A 13,439-nucleotide genomic window follows, 5' to 3' on the forward strand; every position below is an offset into this window, starting at 1 on the left:
TAAATTAGTCGATCAATTATTATTAATCAACTAATTGACTCCTAAACTAGGATTTTTTTTTTCAATTAATCAATTTATCACAATTAATCGATTGCTTCAACCCCACAATTTGTACTCTAAGCATGTAATATTGCTTTTTATTTACTTGCCTGCAGTGTGCATTTTACAATTATTGTTTAGCCTGTTTCTCCTCCTAATGCAATCCACATCTCCTCTCTCTGATGGTAAACATTAATGCGTTTTATCACTTATCTATTTTTTTTTTTTAGACGAAATAACCGCTCAGCGCGAGGCAGTCAGCAACCTGAAACAGAAGCTGGCCAAGGCCGACGCTAACACAAACAGCATGGAGAACGAGTTCCATCGGGTCTCTGCGCAACTGACAGAGAAGAATCTGCTGCTGGACGCCCTGCTGAAAGAGAAGGACTACGGGACGACGCGTGCCAAGGAGCTCGAAACTGCTCTGCAAGCAGAGAAGGAGCTGTCCAGTCGCAGCGTAGCGCGTCAAGAAGCAGCGGAAGAACGCCTCGCCCATGCCCAAAGCGAGACCATGTTGCTTCGGCAGCAGCTGGAAGAGGCGCAGAACCAAGCCGCCGCGAAGGAGCGCGCCATTACTGAAGCCCAGGAGCGCTTCAGCGACATGCTGACCAAGCTGCGCGCCGACTGTGAAGAAAGAGTTCATCTGCTCGAGGAGAGAAATAAGGAGCTCGCCAGCAAGGCTGCTGAACTTCGTGAGCTGAACCTCAAGTTTGAGGAAGAGAAGAATCAACGAGAAGTGAGACTGAGGCTGCGTAGCCTGACTAATAGTTCTTCAGAACATCTTATATTCCCCCTGTAGGACCGCTAAGGTGTTTCTTTATATCTGATCTCGTTTCTTTCTGCACAGAACACTTTAAGGCAGCTGCAGCAGGAGCTGGCCGACTCTCTCAAGAAGTTATCGATGTGTGAAGCTTCCCTGGAGGTCCTCACGCGCTATCGCAACGACCTGGAGGAAGAGAAAGCTCGGCTTCTCAAAGACGTCGAGAGACTCAGAGAAAAGGTGACTGCAGGACGCAGCTCTCTTCTCTGAAACGTGATTTATTACGAGACAATCGGTTAATAAATCTTCTGCTGGAATATGAGAAATTGTAATCACTAAGTTGAATTTATTATGTGATCAGGGCCCGGTAAATGTTAAAGCTGGTTGAATCTTTTTTTTTACATCTTATGGCAGTGGCATTACAACATTTTAAGTAACAGAGGCAAAACATGGTTTTTAAATTTTGTTTAAAAAAAAACCAAAACACACACACAACATCTAAGTGTAACATATATTTCTATTCAGCTCACCTGAGTCAAGAGTTCAGAGAAAAACATTTTACTGAAATTGTCAATTACAGTAACATTGAAATTATAGTCAGTTTCTGGCCTGTCCTGCTACCAATTGTGAAGTGAACCCCCAAAATAGTTTTAGGACTTTTTTAGCCTCTAGCTGATGTTTTTTTTTGTTTGTTTGTTTGTTTGTTTTTCAGTTTTGCCCTGTATTTAGTTCTAGACAAGATTTCCCTCAGCATGATACCACCATCACAATGCTTCACCATTTAAGTAGTGTATTCCATGGGGCCGTTTTGGGTTTTTGAAAGCACATTTCGGCTTTGGTCTTTATTTCCTCCCACCCAACATATTAGCAAAAATATTTTGGAAACCAAATCCGATATCTTTTTTTTCTACTGAAGAAATTATTATTTCCACTTGGTGAGTTGTCACAACAACAATCATAGTTTTACATTAAGATGTGACAAAAACTTCCAGAAGATTTTCCCGACTCTGTTTATGGCATATTGAGTTGATCAGAGGATTAATAGCTGCTTTTTTATATATATATGTACATAAACCATGAAGTGCACTTTTTATCTTTGCTCTTGAGTGCTTTGTTTCGTCTGTATTACTTAGCTTGAGGAAACCGAAGAGAAGTACCTAAAAGCAGAGCGACACATCAGCAGTATGAAAGTCAGAATGGACGACATGGAAAAGGAGCTTCGCACTTCCGTTGCTAAACTCCAGGAGGCGGTGGCTGCCGTCGTGGCCTCTGAAATCACCACCAAACAGTTGGAGGAAGGGTTGCAAAAGTAAGTGCAAACACACGGCTTCAACACGAGCGCCGATTCATAGCGATCCTTGGTATTTATTGTTAGAGAACCGCGCATTTGCAGTTTTGACATAAAGTCTACAGACCATGTGATTAGATACTATGTGCAGATTTTCTTCTATATTGTTAGGGCTGCAACTAACGACTATTCTGATGATTGAACTGTTTTGTTTAAAAAGCACATTCTGCAGGTTTTTCATTTAACCACTTATGCCTTTTTGATACATTAGAAATGTATTAAAATAATTAATTTCCTTTTTCAAATAACAAAATAAATGTTTTATTACCTAAAATGTAGCAACATAGCATTCCTGCAGTAAGTCTGAACCCTTTGAATCTAAAACTTTAAGCCACTTTAAGAGTTTCTGCTAAAACATATTTAAAAAGAAGGTTTTGTTTTTTATCTGAAATGCAAACTGAATATATTTTTTGTAGTTTTGGCTGTATTACTGCTGAATATGCTGGTTTTTCACCACATGGCTGTTTTTTTGAGGCAGCGATTAATCAGTTGCTAAATTAGTTGACGAATATTATCCATCCATAGATAAGCCATACAGTCACAGGTATATGAGGCCGGTATCTGGGCCTGATTAATAGAGAATGTTAATGTCGCCCAGGCTGGAGATCGAGAACGCCAGACTGGAAGGTACTACGAAGCAACAGGCTGATAAAATTGAGGCTCTTCAGAAAAGCGCTAAGGAAGCCGTCGTGGTGAGTAACCCGTTCACCTGCTCACACATGGTCTCAATGCTCCACGTCTTTTCGGAGCTAAAAGGTGTCATGCAATTCTGTTAAATCAACTATCTTGAGTTTATGCATTAAAGTCAGTTTTAAACTTAAAGGGTATACAATCTGTTTTCAGCTAGCTGACTGCTCACCTGGAGGAGGGGTCAGTATTGTGACTGTAGGCGTAGTTTCTCTGTGTGGGGTTCTTCCTCTTTTTACACTGATTCATTTAACCGTTTTTTTATTTTGAACTAGAGATAAAATAATCCTCTTAATGAAGTGAAATATAACATGTTTTTAGTGTCAGAACTCCAAGCATATGTGGGAATAAGTATCCTGGTGATGGAGAAATGTCTTTCGTCTCCCAGTCTTTTTTTTTTTTTTTTTTTATCTTTGTCTGTGGTGTCTTTCTTTCAGTTGTGAATGTATTCCTGATTAATGCACGTCACTTCCTTTAGTTTGCTTTCAACTTTCTAAAATCCTAATTTGATTTTTTTTTGCAGCAGCAGCAGAAACACAAAGACTATTTAATTTTTTGTTTTGTTTTGTTTTGAAATGATGTTTTTTCTTTAGGTCCGTGCACATTTGGAGGAGCTGGTATCGAACCTCCAAAGCAGCAAGATTTCTTTGGAAGAGCAGCTGAATAAAGAGGTGGGTGGCTTGTGCTGTTAGTTCTTCACACGTTTCAGTTTATTTGTTTTTATAAATGATGAAAATGAAAAAAAAAAGTTTAGGACCGATAAAATGACTAAAAATAAATTCTCATCCTAATTCCTTAGTTGACGTCATAGGTTTACATGCACTCCATTGTAGAGACTGACATTATTATCTTTTTACTTTTATTTTATTACCTGAACAACCTATTATAAAGCAAGAACCTTTAACTGACTTTATTAACAAGAACTGAGTGCTCAGATTTGAGTTTGTGGTGGATTTTCTCAAAGGTTTAATAGGATTGGGGTCAGTGCCATTCCAAAGCCTTAAATCAGCAGCATGTAGCTTTAAAAAAAAGTTTCTTTTTTTTTTTGCATAATTGTTAAAACTGTCACCACGTCCTGAAAGTATGAGACAGATAACGTATGAAAAAATTGAGCTCCTTTGCCTTCTCCATCTGCAGAAATGCACTGCTCCCAGTCAGAAACAACCAATCAGAGCCAAGAGGAGTTTCTTAGCGCTGTCAATCATGCCCATGCACGTACAATTCAATGTAGCCATGCTAAGGGAGGGGGGGGGTGAGCAAGCGCATGCATGAGGTTTAAAGGTTTCAGGTTTATTTTCAAAATGATTTAAAATGAGTGACATCCATGCCTACAATATAAAGGTCTGAGCAGAACTGTACTTTGAGCTCATGCGTTTTTCTTCTACAGGTGCACAAACAGAGCATGCTGTCTAACACCATGCAGGACTCTCAGGTCATGTGGGAGGAAGAGACGAAGAACCGCTCAAAGTTAGGACTGCGCCTGACAGAACTTGAAAGAGAAAAAGGAGAGCTCACAAACCAGGTGTTCACACTGTGATAATAATCTGTGCATGATATGATGGTTAAGTGTCACTCAGTTGAGGTGTGAAGAGTCACTGAGTTGCTCGTTCTGGTCTAGATGGAGATTGAAAAGAAGAAAGCCAAGAAAATTGCAGAGCAAAAGAAAGCAGTAGACACTCGCCTTGAACAAGAGATGAAGAGAAACATGGATCTTCAAAAAGAAATGCACAGGTGACTTTTGCTTTTGGACTCTTTGGACTCTCATTGGGCAGTGGGTGATCCTGCTGTTTAGAGCCAGCTAGGATCCACTAGAACCATCGTCTTGGCTTTGTGGTCCACCAGTGTCTGTATCCTTTTTAAGTCTCCATTCAATTATTTTGTACATTCAATCAGCCTAGTCTTTGCAAGTTTAGGATATTTTACTTGATGCGTTAGATATTCACTCTGTGCGTTTATGTTTAAGGCAACGAACTTTATTAAAAAGTGCAAAGAAGAAGCTGCAGGGTCAAGAGAATGGAGGAGCAAATTATTCCTCTATGAAGAGCCCTCACCGGCGACAGAGTCAGGCTGACGGGTGGATGAAGGACAAGGTTTGTGGGACTGATGCTGGCTTCAACTCAACCTAATGCGCTGCTTATACATTACATTTTGGTTTTTGGATTCAAAAAATCAAACAATACCATTTCACAGTTTTTCTTTGACTCAGTTTACACCAGGGTTCTAAACCTGGGTTCTAAGGTATTCAACAAATTAGTCGAAGCTAACGTTAAACTGCTTAACACAAAAATATCAGCTCTGCTTTCACTAAACTGCTAAACTTAAAGAATTAGTGGAAGATAACACTAAACTACTAAGCAAAAAAAAATAGTGGAGGCTAACGCTAAACGCAAAAACAATTAGCAGAAGCTAACGCTAAACTGCTAAGCACAGAAAATAGAAGAAGCTAACACTAGACTGATGAGCACAAAAAAAATAGTGGAAGCTATTTTCCACACGAGACTCGCAAACAGCCAAGTGCTCTGTTTCTTATTTTACTACATATCATTACTTTAAAGTTGCATGAACAGGTTGACCAAAGTCAAAAATGTACAATGTGTAACATTTATGGCAATAATTGGCTTGAAAGGCTCAAAAACAAGAAGTTTCATCCTGAAGTGGCTAATGGAACATAGGCCAAACATATGACCTGAGGGGTGAGCGTGCTAATTTTTATGCTTGTATCCACAGTCGAAAGATTTTTACAGCAATATGCTGCCCTAAAGGCAAGTTCTTTGTACCGAATTTTAAATGAACACCCATGCAGTGAATCGCCTACAATCTCCCCTTGCTTCTTGACCTTCAAACATCTCCTCCATCTTCAGGTGGAGGATCTGCAGGCAGAGCTGGAGAAGGAAACATCTCGACGCTACCAGCTGGAGAAGATCAACGGGGAGCTTCAGGACCAGTTGGCCTCCCAGAAAGGCGTGGGCAGAAACCACGGCGAGCTGGAGAGAAGCAAGGGGCACCTGGAGAACGAGGTGCGGGAGCTGAGACGCCAATTGGAGAACGTCCAGCCCGACCAGAGCGTGCTGGATCAGTACCGACGTGAAGCGGAGGAAAAAGCCCACCAGGAGATGCAGCAGAAACTAGAGCAGGTCAACCTCTTCCTACAGGTAAAGAGCTGAGAAAAACCCCAACAGAGAGGAAATCAATTCACAACAGCAGAAGGCTGATGTCGCACTTTGATATCGCCCGCCAGTGGGATTAACAACGATTTGTGTGTCTCTCAGTCCCAAGCGGCGTCTCAGGAGGCACTAGATGAGATCAAAGCCGCCAACGAGGCCAACCTGCGCTCCCAGCTGGAACAGAAGATCCGGGAGCTGGAAGGGGAGCTGAACCGAGCCCGCACCGTCCAGCAGGAGACATTCAGCCAGAAAGAGACCACGCGCTCCGAGCTGGAGCGCTACCGACACCTCTACAACGAAGAGATGCGCCTGCGGATGTCCTTAACTGCCAAACTGGAGAGGTTAAAATGCTTATTAGAGAAGTCTGTTTTGCTTTGTTAAAAAAAAAAAAAAGAAAGGTTTGGTAAACTGGTAAACGCTTGTTAACAAATCTCGAGCTGCTAAAAAGATGGCGGTGATTAGCTTTTTCTTGTTTCCCATGAACAGGGCCAACAGCCGCCTCACCGAAGCCAACTCCAAGCTGCTGAGTGAGCGCAGCAGGAGTCTTATGATGGGAAACATTACAAGCGGGAGCCTGATGGGGCCTTCTCTGGACATGAGCGCCTTGGCTACGCCAGCGAACCCCGGGACCTCGGTGGGGGCCCTCAACAGGAACATGAGCGTGGGATATTCCCTGCCCAGTACTGTGTCAGACGGACAGGACCAAAGGGTGGAGGACTACCTGGCTAAGGTCTGCCCAGTCCTTCATCTCTCACTCACTTATAGAGATTAAAGAGGAAATCTGTGTTCTTGTATATTCCTGATTTCATTTTTTAAGAACAAGTTTATGTCACTGCAGAGACGTTAGTTATAAATAGAGACTTCTCCGTAGTTTCACCTCATAGTCAGACTTGTGTTCGACGAGTTACATCAGCTCACCCAACAAACACGTTAGGCTTTGTAGACTTTTTTTGTTTATTTCTTCCTCCTATTGAATATTTCTGTCTTTTCACTATTACCGCTAACTTGTCTTGTATTTCTCACTCTTTTAGCTTCTAGCTCAAAAGTCTTTTTCTCACTTCTCCTCTCTTCAGCCAGACTCATAACCAGGTGTGTTGCTGTTTTCAGCTGAGTGTCTGACTGGTTGCTGTTTCATTGCGTTGCTCGTGCCTTTCAGTGGCGAAAAAGCTGCCAGACAAAGCAACAAAAAAATTGACGTATTTTGCGCTTCTTTTTGAAATATAGTATAACAGCTTGCAAATGTATGCATACCCCTTGAATTTTCTTACATTTTGCAATGTTACAACCTCAAACATCAAACGGGGTTTTTTTGTGATCGCAGTTCATTTTATAGACAAAGTTGCATATTGTAGTGAAGTGGAGAGTAAAATAAGCAAGGTTTTTCAAATTAGAGCTAACCGATTAATTGTGATAATTGATAATTGAAAATATTGTCAACTAATTTAGTAACTGGTTAATTGTTAAATTGATCACAGACTCAAAAGAAGGAACATTTACTGAAAAAGAACAACATATTCAGGGAAATAATTAAGCCAAAGCTGCCCAACAATATCTACATTTTCCATTAAGGATAAAAAATTTTAAACTTTGTCTGTAAATATGTTTTACCCAGAACTCCACAAGTGGCATGGTCTTAGAGTTTTAGCCTCACCTGGTTCAAATTCTAATAAGGAATCTCCTATCAGGAGATATTTTTAAATCACTATGCTTTTCAAGGGCTGTATTTTATGCCTCTGAATAATACTTTCAGCAAATATCTTTAGGCAAAGTTAATAATCCACATTATGGAAGGTCAAAATATCCACTCACTCCTCGGCAGTCCCGGGTTGTAGACCCCTGCTCCAAACAAAAATCAGAGAAGCAGCCGAGAGGCCCATAGTAACTCTGGAGGAGCTGCAGAGATCCACGGCTCCACAGACTGTTGTTCACTCTGCAAAACTATCCTCTAAAAAAACAGATTAGGATCTAGTTAGGTGAGACGAAACTGAATTATTTGGTTTATGAACTTCTTCATAAATCAAATCCCAGTTTAATACTTTGCAGTTTGTGGCTGTAACACAACAAAATGTACGAAAACTCAGCAGCAGAGGAAACTTTTGCAAAGCACTGTGCCTTAATTAACTGAGGTTTAGCTGTACAACAGAGGAAGCAGCAATAACTTTGAGGAAAGCTGCTCAACCTGAAGCTTTTATCACCCAGGAGGCTTGCAGAAAACCCCCCAGTGGTTGACAAGTACTGGGGCATTTTTACAGTTTGTTTGCCCCATCTTATTTCTGCCAGCCCCTGGAGAGTATGTTGCCAATATATTTCTGTTTTTTATCCACAATAGAAGCTCAGGTGTTCAGTGTCGGTGGCTATCGACAGAGTTTCACTGGTCTTCATGGGAGTCGATCTTATTGTGTTGCAATCGTTCAAACATGGAAAACTGTACTAAGGTTTAAACTAAAAAAAAATATAAAAAAACATAACTACATCACAAATTAATCTTTTGAATTTAAAGTCTTGTGAATATTTTAGGCTTCATTGGGTAAAGGCACCTCTGTTCTGCCTGTACAGCTTAAACAACACTAGGTGGCGCTCCTTTGTTGGCTTTGAAAGGCAGCTGGAGGCCACTGTTTCTGTTTTTCTCTCTTCTTTTACTTTCTGCCCCTTTTCATCAGCAACTTTAGCGTTAAAATGTTTTCACTCAAGAATCGGTTTAGTTTGGTTCCATCTCAGGCCTAAACAGTTTGTCATTCAGTATAAAGTTAATCTGAATCTTCCAAAGTAGTATTTAGAGAAAAGCTGTAGAGCTTTTCTCTCTTATCTGCGATGAATTCACCTTGAATATTGAGATCGTAGCTGGTGCAGTCATTGGTCACAGAATCAGGTACAGAGCAGTTTTTTACCTTAAAGCTTTTTTGCATGGAAACATGGTTCTGATTTGCCTTCAAAGGTTTGCTGGAACCTCTGTAAGTGAACACTGACGTTTTCAAGTGTCGGTGTATCTTCAAGAGAGAAGTTATTATTAAGCAACTTAATGAAAAAAAATGTACTCAGAATAACCTTAAGCATACAAATTTTGTTAAAGGAAAAAAAAAATTAGGCCTGGATTAAGCTACATCCTTGCCAGAAATAAATAAAAAATCATACATTTACCGAACACAAAATTCTTGTATACTCATGCCCGGCCAGTAGGTGGTGGTAATGTTCATATTATCACATTTTAAACATCAAGGGAATACAAAGGAAGATGAATCTGAGCCTTGATGGTAGGTCCTCCAAAACAATTATTTTGATAATTTCCTCTCAATAACAAACTCTTTCAGCAACTAAAAATAGAAGTAAGTTTATTTAAAAGATAAAATCTGTCAAAACTACATAGTGGCAGGTATTTACAAAGTAGGTTGTGGTGTCATATATTAACCACAATCTCTGTTTGTGTGTATTAATTTTAATGACTATAGATTAAAACTATTAATTAATTTGCTATGGATACGACAACGTTACATAACACTTTTACTGTTACATTGTCACTGTGACATTTATATATATATATATATTTTTTATTTTTTTTATTTTAATGAAAGCGCATACAGTTAAACAGCAATACGGCAACTGGGTTTCCAGTCGGTTTATTATGGTTATTTCGAGTGTGTGTGTGTGTTTAGGTGTGTCTTCATTCATCTTGGTATTCTTGCTGCGAAAAGGTAAATACGTAATAATAATCTCTTTCAATGGATGGTAGTTTGAACTGCATTAGTACACAGTTTTAAGGAAATATAATATGACAGGTCATGGGGGAGAGGGGAGTTGTAAATACTCACCTCTGCCATTTTCCTTCCTGACAGCAGGTGTGCGCAGACAAAACATTCCCCCAGAGGGTTTGTTCACGACTCATTAGCTCTGAGACTGCACCATTAAAAGAAAGGAAGTGGATCTAAATGCGGCGTTGGTCCATTGTTCATGTTGTTGGTTTGTGGTTCGGTAACAGTGTAGGTCTACAGTCTTCCACTGACCGCATTCTGAAGCTTGTTTATTGCTACCGTTTGACCAAGCAGCAGTCCAGCTCTTTTTTTCTCCTTAGTTCAGGTAAGACGCTTCTAAAGTTGTCCTTGGTCCTACAGCTGCATAGCAACAGAAACTCACAGTTGAAGCTTATGTAATGGATACTGGCTCCTGAGCATATATTTGCGCAATTTGACATTTTGGAAATGAATTTGCATAATAAAACGTCAATTTCTGGGAGGGGGGAAAAACTGTCATTTTTTGAAAAACAGTTTTGGTGCTGTTATGATGAGGTGGGCTTTTTTCTGTTTGGCCGTATCGAAATTAATGTATTCGGCAAAAATGCAGTGAAAACATTTTTTCCGCTTGACCTGAGTCACAAGATCAACAACCGGATGTCTCCGTTGGCGCAAACCACGAAGAAGAAGAAGAGAACAGGAAGTAGTTGGAGGATCGTGGCGCTGCATGTTTTTTAACGACTCACCGCGCGAGCAAACTTATTTACTTATTTACGTGTGATTTTAATTGTGTTTCTTATTTAACGGAAACTCCGCAATTTCCGTAATTGTGTTTTTCCGACATTAGCGGAATATTTACAAAGTTTTGCGAACATTTGTGATGGAAACGCAGCTGCTTGAACAATTCGCTCCTTTTAAAGTAACATTTTTATGGACTGATTGTTTTGCTGGAGAACGAAACAGTCAGCAGCCGTTAAGTGGACACAGCTTAACAATACGGCATTAAAACTGTACATGCATTTTAAATTATGTAATGTTCTAGTATCTGAAAGGAAGGATTTGGGCTGTAAGCCATGAAAATAAATGATTGAATTCTATCAGTCAGTTCAATAACTCTGCTAAAATGTATCAAGTTTCACTTTTTGAACTGAAAAAAAAATCAACGTTTTGATTTTAGTGTTACCTTAGCAAACATAAAAGGCACAAACATGAAAGCCCTGTTTTATAAGTTTGAATAAAGCAGTTGTAAAGTGGGACTGATGTAAATTAAATCCTTATCTAGGTCATTTTTATAATACAAACATATCAAACTGGACAAGCCAGAAATTGAATTTATGCACTCCACTTCTATCCCCGCACAGAGCAAAGCATATTAGTTTGTACTGGTCGCCATCTGAGGAAGGGATGTTAATTTATTCAGAGTTTACTGAAAAATTATTTCTACAAATTTGTTTTTCAACCATCGAGGAGCTCTTTGTACACCATAGCCTTCAGATCTGTGAGGAGCTTGACATTTTTTGCATGAGCTTTTGCGTTTCATGTCAAAAAACCACAGATTTTCTCCAGCTTTTCCCCCCCCCTCTGGTGTGTTTTCTACAGTGGTGTTTCTGCCGGTAAACGTCTCCTCGGTGTCTCTTCTCTTCACCCACATTTCACCCCCGCGTTTTGTTTTTGTTCACCTGAGACGCTGCTGTGTTTTCCCCAGATGCAGAGAGAGCTGGACAAAAACATATCGAAAGAACTGAGACACGGTAAGCGCAGCTCCTCCTCCTCCTCCATCTCGAAGCGTGCGGTAAGGAGCCTCGGCAGGTGTTAACCGTGGGCCCTCTCTCAGCCACAGCGGAGCTGGACGCCGCCTCGGCCCGCCTGTCCCCGGTGGGCTCCGCCTCCAGGGTGGAGCTGGACCCCCTGAGCTGGGCCACGCAGCAGTATTTGGAGGTGCTGAAGAAGAACCGTAGGATCTGACCGCAGGTTTCCGTTCGCCACCAGAAAACTCTAAAGCCAAGACCAAGAAGCTAACGCTTTTTTTTTTCTTTTTTTTTTTTTTTTAAATCCTGTTGTCATGAAAGAAATAAACTTGACTGCATGTTGCACTTACGCCCCGCAACCTCACGGAGTGAGGGACGGACGAGACTCTGAACTAAAGACGACCTCAGAAGTATTTGTTTTGCCGGCTGAAACTCTAGTTTTGATTTGTGAATTTTGGTGTTTTGAAATTGCCGCTTTTACGTGTTTGTATTTCTCATCATTTTTGCCAATTTATGACATTTGGTACATGCCATCCAATGGTGCAATATCTGTGTTAATACTAATATAGAGTTGTGTCCTTCCCGGTTTATTTGTTCTTTTATGTAATGAACAGTATATACTTGAACATGACAAGCTGGAATGCTCTCCGGCTATAAAATCAGGGTGACCACGGTTTTACATTTCAGCTTGTTGTTGGTTTGATGAAAGGGACAGCCGGTTTATATTTTGTTCCATTATTTTCTTGTTGTTTTATGTTATCTTAAAATACTGTAAAAAAAAACATATATATACATATATATATGTTCTATATATAAATATACAGAAAGGTTTTTAAAGTAACGTTTCATTCGCTGCAACAACAGTGGAATCAAAAGTTTGTATTCTGAATATATTAGTATGTAAAAGCGAATAAATGAAAACCTATATGGAGCATACATGACGGATTTGTTTTCAACATTTTCTACCAAAATACAGCGTTTGTTTTAATGTAATCTATTCCAATATGGGATTCACTTTACTCATGTTTACAGTTAAGGAGAAGCTATAGAACAACGGACAGCAAATCCATCTGAAAAATGACCCCAGCTGCTCAGATCTTGCAGCAAAGCATTCCCAAACCGTGACACAGTGTCTGTGCATCCTTAAAACGTCTTAAATTCATTATTCTAAAATCAAGGCCTTAAAATGTCTTAAAATTCACTGAGAATGTGTATGTTGGCCTTAAATACGTCTTAAATTTAGTTTCTTATTGTGGCGGGACTTTTCTGTCACGTAAAGGTTTGTTCATTACGTTCCTCAGTAACTAGCTGCTCATATACTCTTGCTAGCTAGCTTTTTTTCCCCTGTGTGTAGTTTTAATAGTGTGAATGCAGTAGGCATTCACATTCACACTCTTGTTTTCCTTTATTATTATTATTATTATTATTATGGCTGCTTCCGTACACTTTTAGCCGCACTTCTTCTCCTGCGTACTTTGTGCCATTTTCACCATTCAACTTTTATACTATTCAGCATGCTCTCGTAATGCCGGCTATATTTTTTGGTATTCATAACCTTCATACTTTTTATAATATTCAGCTTTTTATGAATTTTTAATCCCCATGGAAGTCAATGGAAAAACAGGAACAGCTCCCTCTGCTGGCAGACTTGAGAATTGGGCATATGCTGCCTTTTAAGGGAACAATCTAGCCTGTGCTACTTCTACTGCTGTACCAACACCAGCACAACAGGACCAGCTCCCTCCTGTGGCAGAGTTGAGAATGACAATATAAACTGTTTGAGTTTTACAGTTAGTTTTAGCTTTTACATGGGTTTTTTGACTCAGCAAGTCACTGTAGGTCAACATGCTAGCGGTAGTCTAGATGCTGCTAGCATTACTGTTTAGCTAGCTTTAGCTTTTTATTTACTTTAGCTTTACATGGGGTTTTTCACACTGCATGAAATATGTTGCTGTGATTCAACATGCT

General features: G+C 39.9%; 1 protein-coding gene across 4 annotated transcripts in view; it reads left to right on the forward strand.

The window, feature by feature from the left end:
• ankrd26 (ankyrin repeat domain containing 26) overlaps nucleotides 1–12,412 on the forward strand; it is a 33,517-nt gene extending 21,105 nt beyond the window's left edge. For all 4 annotated transcript variants that reach the window (XM_032590750.1, XM_032590774.1, XM_032590767.1 and 1 more), the window contains 14 exons: nucleotides 270–775; nucleotides 887–1,039; nucleotides 1,933–2,108; nucleotides 2,746–2,839; nucleotides 2,991–3,017; nucleotides 3,428–3,505; nucleotides 4,222–4,356; nucleotides 4,453–4,565; nucleotides 4,798–4,924; nucleotides 5,696–5,986; nucleotides 6,104–6,339; nucleotides 6,485–6,728; nucleotides 11,429–11,474; nucleotides 11,558–12,412. In XM_032590750.1, coding sequence (XP_032446641.1) covers nucleotides 270–775; nucleotides 887–1,039; nucleotides 1,933–2,108; nucleotides 2,746–2,839; nucleotides 2,991–3,017; nucleotides 3,428–3,505; nucleotides 4,222–4,356; nucleotides 4,453–4,565; nucleotides 4,798–4,924; nucleotides 5,696–5,986; nucleotides 6,104–6,339; nucleotides 6,485–6,728; nucleotides 11,429–11,474; nucleotides 11,558–11,688 — 2,357 coding nt within the window. In that variant the 3' untranslated portion in view covers nucleotides 11,689–12,412. The remainder of the gene's footprint in view (nucleotides 1–269; nucleotides 776–886; nucleotides 1,040–1,932; nucleotides 2,109–2,745; nucleotides 2,840–2,990; nucleotides 3,018–3,427; nucleotides 3,506–4,221; nucleotides 4,357–4,452; nucleotides 4,566–4,797; nucleotides 4,925–5,695; nucleotides 5,987–6,103; nucleotides 6,340–6,484; nucleotides 6,729–11,428; nucleotides 11,475–11,557) is intronic.
• Nucleotides 12,413–13,439: the final 1,027 nt, after the last annotated feature.

Source organism: Xiphophorus hellerii, chromosome 2, assembly GCF_003331165.1.
Source record: "Xiphophorus hellerii strain 12219 chromosome 2, Xiphophorus_hellerii-4.1, whole genome shotgun sequence".
NCBI classification, from domain to species: domain Eukaryota; kingdom Metazoa; phylum Chordata; class Actinopteri; order Cyprinodontiformes; family Poeciliidae; genus Xiphophorus; species Xiphophorus hellerii.